This window comes from Petaurus breviceps, unplaced genomic scaffold (assembly GCF_028583685.1).
Source record: "Petaurus breviceps papuanus isolate PSGF00001 unplaced genomic scaffold, PetGlider_PUasm1.0 90603, whole genome shotgun sequence".
Lineage (NCBI taxonomy): Eukaryota > Metazoa > Chordata > Mammalia > Diprotodontia > Petauridae > Petaurus > Petaurus breviceps.
This window is the reverse complement of record NW_027187284.1, coordinates 723,309-742,899: the sequence shown is the minus strand read 5'-3', so window position 1 is coordinate 742,899 and position 19,591 is coordinate 723,309. Positions and strand designations below refer to the sequence as shown.

Genomic DNA, 19,591 nt, shown 5'->3' with positions numbered 1-19,591 from the left:
TTTCTAAAACCTTTTTCAGGTTTGGGATTTGTTCTTGACTAACACCTCAAAATATCACTATATCACCAGATGACTTCACTTCTTTTAAGAAAGAAAACAAAGATATATATAACCATTCATGGTATTTTAGGTATAGAAAAGTTCATTGCCAGAATCATCTGTGTTTTTTGTATGTAATATCCTCTTCACTTGAATGAAATACTTCCCCACACCATTCATTTCATTCAGAACAATAAATAATGTCTCTTTAAAAGAATTTTCTTCTTCCCCTTTGCATGATAAAGATTAAAAAGATAGAAAGTTAAAGTCATCAAGAAAGAAGACTCCTCCATCCTCTGACTTCTCTACAGGCATGAAAATAAAGCAGTGTCTTCACCTTTTCTAAAACTATCTCATATGAGGTGATACTCTTACCAGATTTACTGCTCATAAAATTCTCATTATGTTAATTCATCAAATAACAGTAAAGACTATTCTAAGAAGAAAGAAGTTCCTTATCTTCTTTCTCACTGTCTTCTCTATAGTTTATCCTTAAAATCCTCATTTATCCTAATTAAACTCACAAACTTCCCAGCTCCCTAGAGAGAAGCAAGTTATAGAACAATAGTTCCAGTTGTAACTCCTGGCTTCTGTGTTCTTAAAATGAAGCTATCAGTCTGTATGGCTTTGGCAATATGTTGTTATAATTGTATAATATGTATGCAATGCCTCTTGATCTTGGCCCTCTCACAGAGACTATGAATACTATTCCTTTAAAAAACAAATGAAATATTTAGAAAAGCACTTTGTGCTGGCAGTTGGAAGACAGGTGAAAATATTATTACTATGAAGTGTTTCTCCATATAGTATCAGGGATAGGATATGTGTTTTATATGTGATATATAGAAATCTATATTGAATGTGTAAGGTTGGAGAAGGAGAAGTCGAAGTGGCACATTTTCCCTCCAAATTGTCTTGTATTATCTTATAAAGAAATATTATAAAGAGAATTCTGTGATGAATCTTTTAGTAGCTGGCAATACAGTACATTTTGGAAAGACTGTTTCTTCAAATTTCCAAAGAGAGGACAAAGAAAATGGACTACTCTAGTTTATTTATTTTTTAAACATTGAATTCAGCTCTTAAGGAGAAATATGTTGAAAATTATTAATAAATTTAAATATATATGACAGAATTTCCATTCAAGTGAAAAAGAGTTATGTAGTATTATATTCAGAAGTATAACTGACTGTGACAATGTATTTTCCTATAAACAAAAATGTGTTAGAAGTCAAATGTATCTTCGATTTATTGCTTTCATTTGTTCATAAATTGTACGAGTAACTGCTGTTAGAAAAGGAGATTCCTCCATGTTATTTAGTAAATAATATTTAGTGAAATGAGAACTTAAAAAAACTCATAAGAAAAAGGTTGAAAATTTAAATAAAGACACTATTCCATCAGACTCCTATGTTGCTAAAGTGTTTGGGTTGACAAAATCAAATATAGATCATCTATTTAAGCAGCAGTTTGAGGAGTGATTTATAGCTAAGTTTGGTGAGCTTTGAAAACCTCAGATCCCACAAAAGCTACTATAAATATATAATGGAGACTTATAGTTGATATTGTGTCAATCAATACAATAAGTCAGTGACTTATTGTATTCACTTTTTGGATATGTGTTATTTTAATTAGTTAAATAGATCTTGTAATACAGTATATGTCTTGATCTTCTTTGTCATAGGGATCATAGAATTAAAGTTTGAAAAGAGTTTAGGGGTCATTTAGTTCAACTCCCTTATTTTACAAATTAGGATGCCCACGCCCACTGAGTTTAAATGATTTCCTCAAGGTCATAAGTATAGTATGAGGCAGAGCTGAATCTTAGATTGGCAAATCCAGGGTTTGTTCTATTTTAACCTGAATAGAAGAAAGATAAAGCAAAATTACATATGGTATTACTTGAATTTAAGTGCCTGCTCTCCATTAGGACCTGAAACCATACTTGTTTTGTTTTTAATGTTTGATTTCATGCACGTAGGAAACTGCTGGTGTGGCAGTTCCCTCCACCTATACTGATATTTTCAAGCTGCCCAAGGCACTCAAAGATTAATTGCATAACGCATGGTCACATAGCTCAAAAGGTTGAGGTAGGACTAGAACCCAGGTCTTCCAAACTCCAAGACTAACCTATCTACTTATGCCATGCTACAGCTTCCTAAACCATTGTGTTTGTGTATGTGTGCATATGCACGTGTGTGTATGTACAAACTGATCTCAGAAAATAAGAATGTATCTAAATGAGTATTATACTTTTTTTCAATAATTTTTGTATGCATATTTAGTCATTTTCCAGTAGATGGCACTAATTACTTAAATAATTTGGCTAGTTAACGAAGAAAAAAAGAAATACATTAGCTATCTGGCTTTTGTTCAAATCCTGGTATATGTCAGTGTCAAACATTAAGTTTGGCAGTGTATTTTTAAATGGATTTTGTTCCCTGTTCTGTTTGGTTCACTACTAGAAAATAAAAAAAAAATAGTTAAGCATATGTTCTTGTTATTCACATGTTTATTTCTAAGTAACAAATGATTTGAACTTTTACTAGATTTTATTTTTTGTTGAGAATTTGGTCGTCTACTTTTGTCACGACAGCATAACCTATGTTGCAGGTTATAAAGCAATCAGGTAAGCAAGTCCTGATGTTGAGATCTAAAAGCTACTAAAGAGATATTTTAAGGGCCTCTACTTGAGAAGACAGATGCAGATAAGTCTAGATGGCTTACATAGAATAATGTTAATCATGGTTCTTTTCTTGCAGCAAATGGCAAAAGAACTACGCCAGTGGCAAATAAATGTGGATGTGGCAAATGATTTGGCAAGAAAACTTCTCCGGGATTATTCAACAGATGATACCAGAAAAGTTCAGATGATAACAGATAACATTAATGCCTCTTGGGCTGACATTAATAAAAGGTATGATTTTTTTTTTTACTAAGAATATAAGAAGTAATAGATGGAAATACCAGATAGATTATTTGAGACTTTTTGGACATTGGGGTTTCTTGTGATAGTCAACTCTTTGTCTGGATTTGTAGACCCTGCCCTGATGATCTGGAAACCTGAGAACATTCAATCATAATTAAATGAATTTAGAACATTAAAACCTAAATGGACCTTAGAGATTATCTTCTTCAGTGCCTTTTTTTTTTTTTTTTACAAATAAGGAAATTGAAGCCCAAAGATGTAAAGTGACTTTCCCAATGTCTTGCAATCAGTGAGTGGCAGAATTAGAATTAGAATTAACTCAGAAGACTCATCTATAAAATAGGAGTCCAGTTCATTAATTTATAATCAGAACAGTATCTAAACTACTATCCCAAAGTTCCTTGATAGAATCACATCTTCCTAGTGATATTTTGACATTTTCATTTTATCAGAGAGCTGCATTTACGCATGGTATTATTCTTGTCTTCCCCCAATATAGCACTCTCTACATGCAGTTCTTGTCTCATTCATGCTATATTGTAAAGAAGTCTGGATATGTAGTCAGAGTACCTAGGTTTGAATTCTGTCTCTTACTATCTGGTAAATAATACAGCCTACAGAAAAATTCTGTGTAGAGGAGTATCATTACTGCAGTGTTTGGGGTGCTTTCAGAGAGAAGAATATAAGGCAAGCAGGTACATCATGCCTTGTTTCCTGTCTTTGCACGTCATATATGCTTAATAATTGTTTATTTCACTGAACCTAGACTGATTGGGCATTTAGAAGTATTTGTGGGAATTTTAGAATTGAAAGAACTTTTTAAGGTTCCAGCTATATTTGCAGGCTCCAAAATTTGAGTTCCCAGCTCCATACATCTCCATGTTAAGCATTTGTTGTTCATTCATTTCAGTCATGTCTGGCTCTTCATGAGCCCATTTGGGGTTTTCTTGGCAAAGATACTGGGCTGGTTTATCACTTCTTTCTCTAGTTCATTTTACAGATGAAGAAACTGAGGCAAAAGGGTTAAGTGACTTGCCCAGGGTCGCACAGCTAGTAAGTGTCTGAGACTAGATTTGAACTCAGCAAGATGAGTCTTCTTAACTTCAGGTCTGGCACTCTGCACTATAGCACCACCTAGCTGCCTACATAACTGAGGCATAAACAGGCCCTGGGAACACTGCCCTCCCTTGACTCACAAGACTTAGTATTTTCAAAAAGCCGATCTAACAGTTTGTAAAGGGAATATAATCTTTTTTTTTTTTTCTTTAAGTGGAGACTACATGGGGAATTAGACTAAGTCCAGAAAGTTATTGAGTGAATATCGGGGATCAGAGTTAGCATAGCAATTAGATAGGTCTGTCCTAAGACACCCTAAGCAGGTAGTCTGTTCCCAGTGTCTCCTCAAGTAGTTCCATTACTTCTTCTAATTATGTCCACATTGTAAAGGACTTGGTGATTTTCTTCTAGGGAGAGTCTCCAGTATTAATCTGCCTTTCTTATTAACACATTGTCACTCCAGTAGAAAAGGAGGTCTTGTCACTTCTTACAGGAGGTTAACTAGATTGGCATTGAAAAAGATAGTTTGGGGCCACACCAAAGAGAATTTGTGGCACCTGCAACTTCTGTCAGTGGGTATGGCCTGTAAATTTATCACATAATGGTAAAATACTTTATTGTTGCTGTTTGTTGTTGAGTTATTTCAGTCATATCCTACTCTTCATGTCCCCAATTGGGGCACTAAAGTGGTTTTCTGTTTTCTTCTCTGGCTCATTTTATGCCATGAGGAGCTGAAACAAACAGGGCCAAATGACTTGTCCAGGGTCACATAGCTAGTAAGTGTCTGAGGCCAGATCTGAACTCTGGAAAATGAGTAAAGATGACTAAAATGGGTAGTGAAGTCTAAATGACTTAGAGCACTACAATATAACGATACTTCACCTCTCTTACAGGAAGCCATCCCCAACCCCTCTTAATTCCAGTGCCTTTCCTCTGCCAATTATTTCCTATTTATCTCATATATATCTTGCTTTGTAAATATTGGTTGGCATGTTATCTCCCCCATTAAATTATAAGCTCTTTGAGGGTAGGGACTGCCTTTTACCTTTTTTTTTTAATTTCCCTAAATTTAGCAAGATGCCTGACACTTAGTAGCCATTTAATAAATGTTTATTAATATCTTCCTTCTTTTTCTAATATTGTTTTGTTGTGTCTGACTCTTCATGACCACATTTGAGGTTTTCTTGGTAAAGATACTAGAGTAATTTGCCACTCCCTTCTCTATCTCATTTTATGATGAGAAAACTGAGGCAAATGGGGTTAAGTGACTTGCCCAGAATCACACAGCTGGCAAGTGTCTGTGGCCAGATTTGGACTCAGGGAGAAGAGTCTTCCTGACTCCAGGACCTGTGCACTATGGCGCCACCTAGCTGCCCCATTATACAAAGGATATAAGAAGAGATACAAAGATTCTCTATTGTTAAATATGTAGATTAATTTATTTTTCTTTAGCAAATGTTGCACTTCTGTCCTGCTCACTGTAGCTTTTGATCTAGAAGGGCATTGAATTGTACTGGGGTTACTTGTTATAATAGGAAAAGAACTGTAGTGAAACTCAAGTGTTAGTGCTATTTCTACTGATGAGTAGCTGTGTGACTTTTACCAATTCATTTGATCTTATATCACCAGGATAAGGAAGGAGTTGGCTAACAGACCCCTAAACTCCCAAAGAGTAATGGTCTATCATTCCATTGCTCTATCTATAGGTTTAATGCCATAAAAAGATAGCTGTACATATTTATAATAAAAATTATGATAAATAGAGAATAGATGCTCAACTCTTTTTGAATAAGTTTTAAAGCTCTATATAGTTTTCACTGACTTTTCTGACCTTCTTCTCATAAACCTTAATTAAACATGAGAAAAAACAAATCTCATTTATTTTTGGTCTTGATTATATCAGAAAACTCAGTCATGATATCAAAGTAATTAAAGTTTCCCCATCTTAAATTTTTTATGTTTCTCATTTAAAATTCAACAATATAAAACTGAATCTTAGATTTTACTGCTTCAAAATAGTCATCTAATTCCGTAAATTTGGGGTATAGATTTATACAGCATGATTCACAGTTTTAGTGGTAAGCTATAAAAATAGCATTCAGTAATGAATTGATGTCTAACCTGAACAGTAAAAAAAACTATGTAATTAGAATGCTTTCAACAAGAACTTCTCCTAGCTTAAAAAAATACCTTGATGGAGAGAGGCAGGCCGGTGCCAGTGAGCTGAGAGAGGCAGGCCAGGAAGCCGAGGGCATGGGCGTTCAGAGGCCTGATCAAGGAGGTGGGCAAGTCGTCCCACCAACCACAAGGGCACTACCAGGCCTATCACCAAAAGGCTGGGACTAGAAAGAGCAAGGTAAGAATCAAATGCAGTGCCCTTGTCCAGGACAGCAAATTCTCCTGGGACTATCACTCTATAGCCCAGAAATTTAAAAAGCCCCTTTCAGGACCTCCAAGGACCAGGACAGCAGAGTGAACCCTGGCTGCGCCACCCCCCACCCCCAAAACATAGTAATTATTGCCCCAGGACAAAATCCTAAACAGTAAAGGCTAGGGAACCCTAGAGGAAGGGCGTGGCTAGGGCCCTGCCTCAAAATGGGTAGAAAGCAGATTGCAAAGACAAAGACTGTGGAGTCCTATTATCCTCACAGGGAGGAACCAAACTTAGAGGGAGACAATGTTGACTCCACACCCACAGCTGAAACATCTACAAGGAATAGGTCCCAAGCACAGAAAGCTTTCCTAGATGAGCTCAAAAGGAACTTTGAAAACCAAATGAGAGAGATAGAAGACAAAATGAATAATTCTTTAAAAATTAAAATTGCAAAATTAGAAAAACATTATAATGAAGTAAATAGCTCCTTAAAAAGAAAAGTAGGTGATATGGAAAAGGAGCCTCAAAAAGTAACCAAGGAAAATAATTCACTGAAAACTAGAATCAACCAAATTGGAGCAAATAACTCTATGAAGAACCAAGAATTAGTCAAACAAAACAACAAGAATGAAAAATTAGAAAAAGAGGTAAAATATCTCAATGGAAAAATAACTGACCTGGAAAACAGATCCAGGAGAGACAATCTGAGAATCATAGGCCTACCAGAAAATCATGATGAAAAAATGAGCCTGGCAACATCCTCCAAGAGCTCATCAAGGATAACTGCCCTGAGATATTAGAACCTGAGGGTAAAATAGAGATTGAGAGAATCCACTGGACACCTCCTGAAAAAGATCCCAACTGAAAAGTACTCTAAATTTTGTGGCCAAACTACCGGGCAAAGGAGAAAATACTTCAAACGGCCAGAAAGAAACAATTCAGATATCAAGGAACCACAGTGAGGATTACACAGAGAGGATTTGACAGCCTCTACACTGAAAGATTGGAAGCAGTGGAATACAATTTTTCACAAGGCAAAAGAGCTCGGGTTTCAACCAAGGATCACCTACCTAGCAAGACTGAACATATTATTCCAGGCAAAGAGATGGTCCTTCAACAATATAACAGATTTCCAGATCTTCCTAATGAAAAAGCCAGAGCTCAATGGAAAATTCAACCTCCAATTACAAGACACAAGAGTGACATAGAAATGTAAAAAGGAAAACACACACACATACACACACCCTGTTATTTAATAAGAGCAAACTGTTTATAGACAAGTACAGGGTATGAGTATAAATTACACAAAATGACAATTAAAAAATCTTATTAAGGACTACAAAGGGACTTCAATGGAAGAAGAGGAATGAATGAAGTGGAAAAGGGTAAATTATGCCACACAAAGAGGCATAAAAACAATGTAGATAGGAAAAGAAGGGAGGGAGATGCATATCCTATGAGCTTTTCCCTCATTAGTTCTGGTGCAAGGAGGGAGTAACACAACCAGTTAAGCATAGGACTCTATGGAGAGGAGACGCAAAACGTATCATAATAGAGGGAAAGAGGGGAGGGAGAGGAGCTTTGCATGAGATTTTTTCCTGTCACTCTTGGTGCAAGGAAGAAATAACATACTTCATTAAGTATAAAAATATCCTACATGCAGTAGGAGGGGGAAAGAAGGGGGTGAGAAGGGAGGGAAGAAGCAAGGGGAAAGGGGAGGAATAGGGAACAGGGCTAATAAGGGAATATTGAGGGAGGCGGTGGTCAAAAGGAAAACTATTAAGGACAGGAAAGGAGAAGGGGAAAAAATATAAGCATTAACAGGGGAGGGAATAGGATGGAGGGAAAGAAACAGATTATAATCATAACTGTGAATATGAATGGAATGAACTCGCCTATAAAACAGAGGCGGATAGAAGAATGGATTAAAAACCATAATCCTACAATATGCTGTTTATAAGAAACACATCTGAAACAGAGGGATACACACAGGATAAAGGTAAAAGGCTGGAGTAAAATATATCATGCTTCAGCTAAAGTAAAACAAAAGCAGGGGTAGCAATCCTTATCTCAGATAAAGCAAAAGCAAAAATTGATCTAATTAAAAGAGATAAGGAAGGAAACTATATCCTGTTAAAAGGCACCATTGAGAATGAAGCAATATCATTACTTAACATATATGCACCAAGTGGTATAGCATCCAAATTCCTAGAGGAGAAGGTAAAGAAATTAGAGGAAGAAATGGATAGCATAACTATACTAATGGGGAACCTTAATCTCCCCCTCTCTGAACTTGATAAATCCAACCTCAAAATAAACAGGAAACAAGTTAAAGAGGTAAATACAATTTTAGAGCGAGTAGGTATGATAGATCTCTGGAGAAAACTGAATGGGGATAAAAAGGAATATACATTCTTCTCAGCAGTACATGGCACATACACAAAAATCAACCATGTACTAGGACACAAAAACCTCACAATTCAGTGCAGAAAGGCAGAAATAATAAATGCATAATTTTCAGATCATGATGCAAAAAAAAATCATATGCAATAAAGGGCCATGGAAAGACAGATTAAAAACTAATTGGAAACTAAACAATTTAATCCTAAAGAATGAGTGGGTCAAACAAGAAATAACAGAAACAATCAGTAACTTCATTCAAGAGAATGACAACAATGAGACAACATACCAAAATTTGTAGGATACAAAGGTAGTCTGTAGGGGAAGTTTTATATCCCTGAGTGCATACATGAATAAATTAGAGAAAAGGGAGATCAATGAATTGGGCATGCAATTGAAAAAGCTAGAAAAAAAAAACAAATTGAAAATCCCCAATTAAATATTAAATTAGAAATACTGAAAACCAAAGGAGAGATTAATAAAATTGAAATTAAAAAAACTATTGAATTAATAAATAAAACTAAGGTCTGGTTTTATGAAAAAAACCAATACATTCAATAGACCCTAAGTCAATATGATAAAAAAAAGAAAGAAGAAAACCAAATTATGAGTATCAAAAATGAAAAGTGTGAACCTACTACCAATGAAGAGGAAATTAAAACAATAATTAGGAATTATTTTGCCCAGTTGTATGCACATAAATTTGATAATCTTGGTAAAATGGATGATTATTTACAAAAATGTAAGTTGCCCAGATTAACTGAAGAGGAAGTAAATTTCTTAAAAACCTCATCTCAGAAAAAGAAATTGAACAAGTCATCAGTGAATTCCCTAGGAAAAAAATCTCCAGGGACAGATGGATTTACTAGTCAGTTCTGTCAAACATTTAAAGAACAATTGATTCCAATACTCTACAAACTATTTGGGAAAATTAGTGAAGAAGGAGGCCTACCAAATTCTTTTTATGACACAAATGTGGTACTGATACCTAAATCAGTAAGAGATAGAGCAGAGAAAGAAAATTATAGGCCAATTTCCCTCATGAATATAAATGCAAAAATTTTAAATAAAATATTAGCAAAAAGCATACAGCAACTTATCACAAGAATAATACATTTTGATCAGGTGGGATTTATTCCAGGAATGCAAAGATGGTTTAATATTAGGAAAACTATCAGTATAATTGATCATATCAACAATAAAACTAGCAAAAACCACGATTATCTCAGTAGATGCAGAAAAGGCTTTTGACAAAATATAACATCCATTCCTATTAAAAACACTAGAAAGAATAGGAATAAATGGAACCTTCCTTAAAATAATAGGTAACATCTATTTAAAGCCATCAGCAAGTGTTATATGTAATGGGGAGAAGCTAGACGCATTTCCAATAAGATCAGGGGTGAAACAAATATGTCCACTATCATCCCTCTAATTCAATCTGGTACTAGAAATGTTAGCAGTAGCAATTAGACAAGAAAAAGAAATCAAAGGAATCAAATTAGGCTAAGAAGAGACCAAGTTATCACTTTTTGCAGATGATATGATGATATAGTTAGAGAATCCTAGAGAATAAAGCAAAAAACCACTTGAGACATGAATAAATTTGGCAAAGTTGCAGGATATAAAATAAACCCACATAAATCCTCACCATTCCTGTATATTTCTAATGAAATTCAACAGCAAGAGATAGAAAGAGAAATCCCATTTAAAATTACTGTAGACATTATAAAATATTTGGGCATCTACCTGCCAAAACAAACCCAAGACCTATATGAACACAACTACAAAACACTTTTCATACAAATAAAGTCAGATCTAACTAATCGGAAAGACATCAATTGCTCATGGCTGGGTCAAGCTAATATAATAAAATGACAATTTTACCCAAATTAAATTATATATTTAGTGCCATACCAATCGGTTTACCAAAAAACTACCTCATAGAGCTAGAAAAAATAGTAACAATATTCATTTGGAAGAACAAAAGGTCCAGAATATCAAGGGAATTAATGAAAAGAAATGCAAGGGATGGTGGACTAGCTCTACCAGATTTTAATCTATAAAGCAGCAGTCCTCAAAACTATTTGGTACTGGCTGAGGAACAGAGTAGTGGATCAATGGAATAGATTGGGTACACAAGACTCAGCAGTCAATAACTATAGTAATCTACTTTTTGATAAACCCAAAGACCCCAGTTTTGGGAATAAGAACTCACCATTTAACAAAAACTGCTGGGAAAACTGGAATATAGTATGGCAGAAACTGGGCATAGACCATTATCTAACACCATATGCCAAAATCAAGTCTAAATGGGTACATGATGTAGGTATAAAGGCTGATACTGTAAGCAATCCGGGAAAGCAAGGAATAGTTTACCTGTCAGATGTGTGGAGAGGGGAAGACTTTATGACCAAACAAGAATTAGAAAGCATTATAAAATGCAAAATGGATAATTTTGATTTCGTTAAATTGAAAAGCTCTTGTACAAACAAAACCAATGTAACCAGGATCAGGAGGGAAGTGGAAAATTGGGAAAGAATTTTTACAAACTATGTCACTGATAAAGGACCCATTTCTAAAATATACAGAGAATTGAGCCAAATCCATGAGAATACAAGTCATTCCCCAATTGATAAATGGTCAAAGGATATGAACAGGCAGTTTTCAGAGGAAGAAATTAAAGATATTTATAAGCATATGAAAAAATGGTCTAAATCACTATTGATTAGAGAAATGCAAATCAAAACAACTCTGAGGTACCACATCTCACCAGTCAGATTGACTAAGAGGACAAAACAGGAAAATGACATGCTTGAAAGGATGTGGGCAAATTGGGGCACTAATGCATTGCTCATGGAGTTGTGAACTGATCCAACCTTTCTGGAAAGCAATCTGGAATTATGCCCAAAGGGCTTTAAATAATTTCATACCCTTTGACCCAGCAATACCATTTCTAGTGCTGTATCCCAAAGAGATCATAGAAGTGGGAAAAAGATCCATATGTAAAAAAAAAATTTTTTTTTATAGCAGCTCTTTTTGTGGTGGCAAAGAAATAGAAATTATGGGGATTTCCATCAATTGAGGGAGTGGCTGAACAAGTTGTGGTGTATGCATGTTATGGAATACTATTGTGCTATAAGAAATGAGGAGCAGATGGACTTCATATTTACCTGGAGAAGCTTATACAAACTGATGCTGAGTGAGAAGAGTAGAACCAGGACAGACACAACGTATGTGTGATGACCAACTTTGATAAACTGGACTCTTCTCAGCAATCCAGCGTCATAAGTCAACCCCAAAAGACTCATGATGGAGAGAGATGTTTACATCCAGAGAAAGAACTGAATTTGAACCCAGATTGAAGCAAAGTACCTGCTCTTTTTCTTTTTTTTTTGTTTGGTTTTGTTTCTTCTTTCACATTGTTCATTCCATCTGATACAATCCTTCTTTATAACCTGACTAATGCCTAATGTAAAGTATTTGCAAATATTATACTTGATTGTATGCCACCATGGAGGGGAGGGGGGAAGGGAGAGAAAATTTGAAACTCAAGGAATTGTGGTAATGAATCTTGTAAACTAAAAGTAAACAAATTAATAAAGACCAAAAAAAAATCTTGATTATAGATTTTTCTCAAAGATATGAGAGAACTTTTTTTCCCAGAAAACTACATTTGATTATTATTCATCTTTCCTTTTGAAGTGAAATTTGTACCCTTAAAACAAAAGTGAGTATTTAAATCCTGGAATAACTGAAGATAGCAAGGCTCTGGAGATGTAAGTGATGCTAGGAAACTATATAGTTAACTAGAATCAGGGGAGCTTTTTCTTGGAACATAAGGAACAAAATTGACAGTTTTGAAAACTTAATAATAACTAGCATTTATGTAGCATTTTATAAACATTTCACATGTCATCTCATTTTGTCCTCATAACAGCCCTGTTAAATGGGTCCTATTATTATTCCCATTTTGCAGATGAGGAAATTAAGACTGAGGTAAATTAAGAAATTTGCAGAAGGTTGCACAGCAAGTAGATGCCTGAGGCAAGGTTTGAACTAAGGTCTTGCTGAGTCAGTCCAACAGTTTTTATCAACTGCACCACCTAGTTACCTAGTTAATAAAATATGGCAACTTTTGGGGGGAGGAAAATTGAAAATGTTAGAATAATATCTTCTAAAGTATTCTTTGTATTTTAAATAAAGTAAGAGCATAAAATTTGATGAGGCTTAGGATAATAAATAAGAGGAAATCTCTAGGTCAGGGGGCAACCTGTGGCCTTGAGGTCACATGTGGTCCTCTAGGTCCTCAAGTGTGACCCTTTGATTCAATCCAAACTTCACAGAACAAATCCCCTTAATAAGAGGGTTTTTTCTGTAATACTTGGACTCATACACAGGTTCCCCACCCCTGCTCTAGGTCCACAAGGACAAGGTATTAGATAAAAGGGCCAAAAGTCAGGATGAGGTAAAGATATATTTTTATTTAATCAATTGAACATTATGATTAACCCAATTAGCATTCAGCCCTCAGATAGTACAGAAATGTTTAAAGAGTTTCTAAGTCCATAGCCAAAAAAAGTATATTGGTTGGGATTAAGGATGAATATAAACACCACATGTAAGATCTGAACAATGCAACTTTTAGGGAATTTCAAAGAATATAAACTTGTAAGTGAAAAGACAAAAATTATATAATCTAGAAACCACAAATGACATCTGAGGAGAGATACTTTATGTATCAAAGGGAGCTTTAAAAAAAACTTTGTGGGTAAAAGACAAAATATTATTGTTCAACCAGTATTGCCTGTGAGAAAAGGGCACCTAGTCAGATGTAAGTTTTATTCACTAGATAGCTATATACTCAGTAAAAGAGAATTCTATATATAATTCAGGTGGAAACATAATTTGATGCTATCCAAACCTCTCATTTTTTATTCTGTGCAAACTTTGTTCTATGCAAAATTTTGATTCTATTCATGAAATGATTATTAACCCTGTGCAAATGTCTCTGGCATAGCTTTCCCCAGAGGCTTGAGTCATGTGAGGTGACAGTGGTGAAGCATGAAGTCCCCATAACAGAAAATTCTTCATTTTTCTCTACCACCAAAGACTGGAGAATTTTTTTCTATCCTAGAGGCTGACCTTGAAAATGTTCTTTCCACCATATCACCCTCTCCTCCCAGATGAGTTGCGGAATGAATATGCACCAAAGCAATAATCCATATTTTTCTAAAAAAAAAAGTCTCTGTTAGCTAAGGAATCTATTTTTTTTTGGTCCAGATTTTTACCCCATAATCCATCTAGCCAAATATGTGGTTTGCCTGAGTCTATGCCTAACAGAGGCCATAGTGCTAAAGCATGATTCCAGAAATATGAGATACTGCAACCTCATTTTCTCCAAGTGGATATGAATTTATGAATAGTGTAATATTTGATGGATATTGAAGATTGCTGTGGGAAGCCTCTAAGGATTAAACTTCAAGAGTTGCCATCTGGCTGATGACTCTGTCATGAGATTACACATCCTTTGCTCTGCTGAAGGATCACTGTTTAAACAATGAGAGAGTAGCAAGCATTAAGGTGGCATCTTATTTGTTAATAAGGCTTGTAGGAAGGCTTGTGTTAATTCATTAAGCAAGCTAGGAACTCGTGTAGGAACAGAGGTTTCACATTTATATCATAGAGTTCTAGGGTGACTGACAATAGAGTTGGCAAAAACATGAATCAGAGAATCTCAGACTTGAAAGGGATTGTAGATTGATAAAACTAGGACCAGGCAAAGGAAGGAAGGAGGGAAGGAAGGAAGGAAGGAAGGAAGGAAGGAAGGAAGGAAGGAAGGAAGGAAGGAAGGAAGGAAGGAAGGAAGGAAGGAAGGAAGGAAGGAAGGAAGGAAAGGAGGGAGGGAGGGAGTGAAGGAGGGAGAAAGAGAAGGCAGGAAGGAAAGGAAGAAGGAAGGAGATAAGAGAACTGGTGGACCAAGGACAGGTGATAAAGATAGACTCAGGGATTATGACTCAGATGAATTGTCCATAGAAGGCATATGCCCCAGTGCCAAAGAAATGGTCCAAGTAAAATACAAAATATTTTTGTTCAACCAGTGTTGCCTGTAAGAAAAGGTCACCTAGTCAGATGTAGCTATCTAAGTTGTATACTCAGTAAAAGAGAATTCTATATATAATTCAGGTGGAAACATCATATGATGCTATATGTAACATCATTACAAAAGCAAGTGCAAAGCTATGAATCAAAGTCAAGTTGTATATACAAAACTTTTTTTTTTTTGCTTTTTGCCCAAGGTGACATGGCTAGTAAGTCTTAAGTGTCTGAGTTCAGATTTGAACTCAGGTCCTCCTGACTCCAGGGCCAGTGCTCTTTTCACTGTGCCATCTACCGGCCCCTATAAAATATATTTTGAAATTTATTTTATTTTTAATTTATGAAACAAAACAAACATCTCCATAACATAGTGTAATTTAAAAACATGATTCCACATGAAACTGTTCATCTGTTATGTACAAATTGCTGTTCCTTTTAAATAAATAAGTTATCATATAAATTTATTTTATTTCTCTTTTTTCTTCCCTTTCCCCCACCCTAGAGATGGCTACCATTAGACACAAATATATATGTGTGTGTGGATGTATGCATGTAAAATTATTTTATACATACTTATATTTATCCATTCTTTCTCTGGATGAAGAGAGCATATTTTTTCCATATGTCCTTTATAGTTAATTTGGGCATTTATAATAGGCAAAATGACTTCTTCACTCAAAGTTGTTCTTAAAACAATGTTGCTATTTAAAGCAGGACAAACAGAAGTCAGGAAGATCCAAATATCAAAAAAATATCCCTTAGTCCAGTCAAATATTCATGGATTAGGAAATTCCCGGTACCTGAAGAAATATAGCCAAACCAAACAGGAACCCAGGTTTGAGATACCTTAAGGTAGGACCTTAATACATATGACAGTATTTCCGCCTTAGACATCGGAATTCCTATATGGTTCTCATGGAACCAGTCTCAGACCTGAGTATGTGAAAACAATTGATCAATAAACATTTATCAGGTACCGGATATGTGCCAGGCACTGTGCTAAATGTTGAGGATACAGAATGGGTCAAGTCCCTATACCCAATGAGCTTATAGTATAATTGGGAAGAAAACATGCAAACAAATATATACAAAGTAAGCTATTGTAGCGGCAAGCACCCCAAGCGTCCCCAGGGTTGCTGCCAACATAGGTTCTTAGATCTGCTTTGTTAAAGGAAAGCAACTCAAAATGGGTTAACAAGCTTGCTTTAATCAGTCAAATATGCATCGTTTACCTAGTTCAGGGGGAAAAGGTCAGCACCCTTAACTTCAGAATATACAGACAGAATTATCAAGACAGAGAAACAGATCAAGTAGACAGTTTCCAAACTGCCCAACCATTATATCCATACCAAATCAACATCTGGGTTTCAACATCTGGGTTTTTCAAAGCCGGGGGACTCTCAACAACAGCTTCCCAGAGTTTCATCAAATCACAGAACGCTTCTCAAAGTGAGCCCCAAAACAAAGCTACACATCAGGGCTTATATAACCTTCTCCTTGCTCAGAGAATGTAACACTGCCCAATTTTGGGCATTGTTATTGACTCACTGCCCAATCAAAAAGTATCTACTGAAAAACAAGCCTCCCACCCCAGGCTCCAGGTGCACTCTAGCCTAGGGGCAGGGAAGATCTTTAAAATTTACATTCCCATTATAGCTATATATAGAATGAATAAGAAATAATTAATAGAAAAAAGGCAACATAATAAAGAGGGGCAGGGGAAGAATAGGTAAGTGAAAGCTTTTGACGGATAGACATTGTCGTATATAATTCTACCTAATGTGATTGTAAATTGATTGTAAATCAATAATCTAATGTTGCAAAGAATCAGACTATGTTTTTTTGTATCTATCTTCCCACCACATCCAGAGCAAATTACTTATATATTGATTAATTGCAAATTAACTAATACCTTAGACATCTAAAAAGTCTGGGAGGAAATTGTATTAACTAAAGAGAATCATATCATGACTGAGAAATGAGTGAGTGACTAAGAGAATTGTGAAGTAGATCCATAAAATCCATGCTCTCCTTAGGCGATTGCTTCTTTGCTGATGAAATTAGAATTCTAGTTAGTAGTTACACTGTTAAACTTTAGAGTTATTGTTATATTTTCCTTCTTTCTGCTATATCTGGATTTAGACATGACAAAGAGGAGGATTTGGGGTATTAAACAAAATGACAGCTCATTTTAGCTTGAAAGCACAGAAATCTTAAGTGCATTTATTTGAAACAAGCAAATAATAGCTGCTCTCTCCATTATGGGACAGTTTTTATAATAAATTCTTTCCTGGACAGTTATATGTAGCTCCTATCAACTTGAAGTCACATTGAGTTAGAATGTGGCTTTAAAGAGCTAAAGCTTTTATAGGGATATTTTGCCTGAGGGGACAATGTTCCATAAAATGATTAGATGCTAATTAAGGATTGTGTATAACATATGCAAATATTACATAATTTAGACTCCAAATCTGATAGTCTGTGGGTATTTATATATGTGAGTGCTTGTATGGTTAGCCAAGGACCAGTGAAAGCCATTGAGAAACATTTGTAGTTACTATTTAAATATTCAATACAAGAAATTATTTGGGGGTCAGGAAATAACCAACTCAGATAACTAGGGGACACAATTTAGTTATAATAATACCTAATATACATATGTTATCTTATTCAATTTGCACAGTCCTATGAGGTCATACTATTATTATCCCCAATTTATAGGTCAGAAAACTGAGTCTGAAAGCAATTAAATGCTTGTCTTAGGTAAATTTATCTGAGGCAGTATTTGGATTCAAGTTTTCCTTACTTTAAGTTCAATGATTTATCTACTGTACCATCTAGCTAACTCATATTTAAAACAGAAATTATAATATTTTAGATTTTCTTGAATAGTTTTACTCCAAAAATTCCATCTTACAGAAACCTTACCGGTTCCCGTGTTACCATCTTAATATTACATATGTGAGTGTGTGTGTGTGTGTGTGTGTGTGTGTGTGTGTGTGTGTAAAGATAACTTTTGCACTGATGATCTAAAAAAAGATAATATTCAGAAATTTCAATTAGAAAATACCTTAGATTTTCATTTTTTAAATAGAAAACTCATTGTAACCATTTTCTTTCACTGTAAAAATTTTAATCCTGCTTTTTCCTGAAACATAAGCATGACCAAATGGATATTACATGAATCCTCATATAAATTAATCTTGTTCCTACTTATTATAGTTTGGGCAAGACAACCACTTTAATCACTAAAAAGCAACATCTTTCCAGTTAGTGTTGTGTTAAAGGTAGATTTATTATTGATTACTTGTCTTTTTTCTTTGCCTTACTATTCTGTAATGAAAATTCGTTTCTTGCCCTTTATAGTAGCCAAATTTTCTAATGTGAAATTATTGCTTTTTCATTTGCTTTAGTTCAAAAATCATTTATCCAGTACAATATTTGGTATAAAGTGCTGTGTATTTTAATTTTTTTTAAATTAAAAACTTAATAATCATTACAAAAAATACTTCTGTACATTTAGTCCTGGCTCTGTAGTTTGTTAGCTGTTTCCTTGGACATGAACTACTGTTTTTCAAAGCCTTTGGGGAATTTCTTTTGGGGTGGGGGAAGGAAGGGTAGAGGTTCAGAAAAGTTTACACACTTGAAGAAAATCTATCTTATTCCTTTGTAGCTATTTCTAGTTATTTGTACAGGTCCACTCTTCCCTGGCACAACCAAATCAAGATAGGACATGGTATACCTGACCCAGAACCACAGAAGCATTTTAGCATAGAGCAGAAGCAGGAAATAAATAGCAAAGCTGTAGGAAGCTAGAGCCGCAATGTGGCAAAGTGGACAAAACTGTAGGCCTGGAGTTAGGAAGACCTGAGTTCAAATCTGGCCTCAGACACCTCCTAGCTGTGTGACCTGGAGGAAGCCACTTAACCTGTTTGCCTCAGTTTCCTCATCTGTAAAGTGTGCTGGAGAAGGAAATGGCAAACTACTCCAGCATCTTTGTCAAGAACATTCCTCATGGGTCATGAAGAGTCAAACACAACTGAAGCAACTCAACAACAGCAACAGCAACAAGAAAGTCATGTTGAGTCAGTCAACTCTTCTAATATAACTCATACTTTGCTTCTTGATCTAGTAATGATCTCCTGGGCTATATCTCTATTTCTACAACTGGTTTCTCCATTGGTCTCATACCCTTAGATTTTGGTGCTATTAAGAAAACATGGTATAGACCTGTTCTAATCTTTTTTGTTTGTGCTTGATTGGCTACTGATTTAGAGCCTCTTCTCTACATATATTTGCCTTTCACTGTTTTGTGTATAACCAATAATTGGTACATAGCCCTCCCTCAGGTTGGATATATTACATGTGCATTATATGTGTATATATTATTATATATGCACGTTGTATGTATGTATATATTACGTATATATACATTATATGGATTTTGATCTACCTTATTCACTGAATTACATTTAATCAGTAAATGTTTTTTAGATGCCTACTATGTCCCAGGCACTGTGCTAAGTGCTGGATCATGAGTGACTTTTGTCCATTTGCAGAAATTAATCTTACCCCCAAAGGATTAACCTTTCTCCTCACAAAGATATTCAGATGAATGTGATCCAAGCTCTTATAGTGGTGCCAACATATGTTTATTTGTTTGTGTTTAACAATGGCAGCATTGAATGAAGGAA

The 19,591-nt window shown here is 35.2% G+C and overlaps 1 protein-coding gene across 10 annotated transcripts in view; it reads left to right on the top strand.

The window, feature by feature from the left end:
• Positions 1 to 19,591, top strand: part of DMD (dystrophin) — a 2,504,498-nt gene that overhangs the window by 1,898,198 nt on the left and 586,709 nt on the right. For all 10 annotated transcript variants that reach the window (XM_069063824.1, XM_069063827.1, XM_069063826.1 and 7 more), the window contains one exon: positions 2,802 to 2,956. In XM_069063824.1, the coding sequence (XP_068919925.1) occupies positions 2,802 to 2,956 (155 nt within the window). The remainder of the gene's footprint in view (positions 1 to 2,801; positions 2,957 to 19,591) is intronic.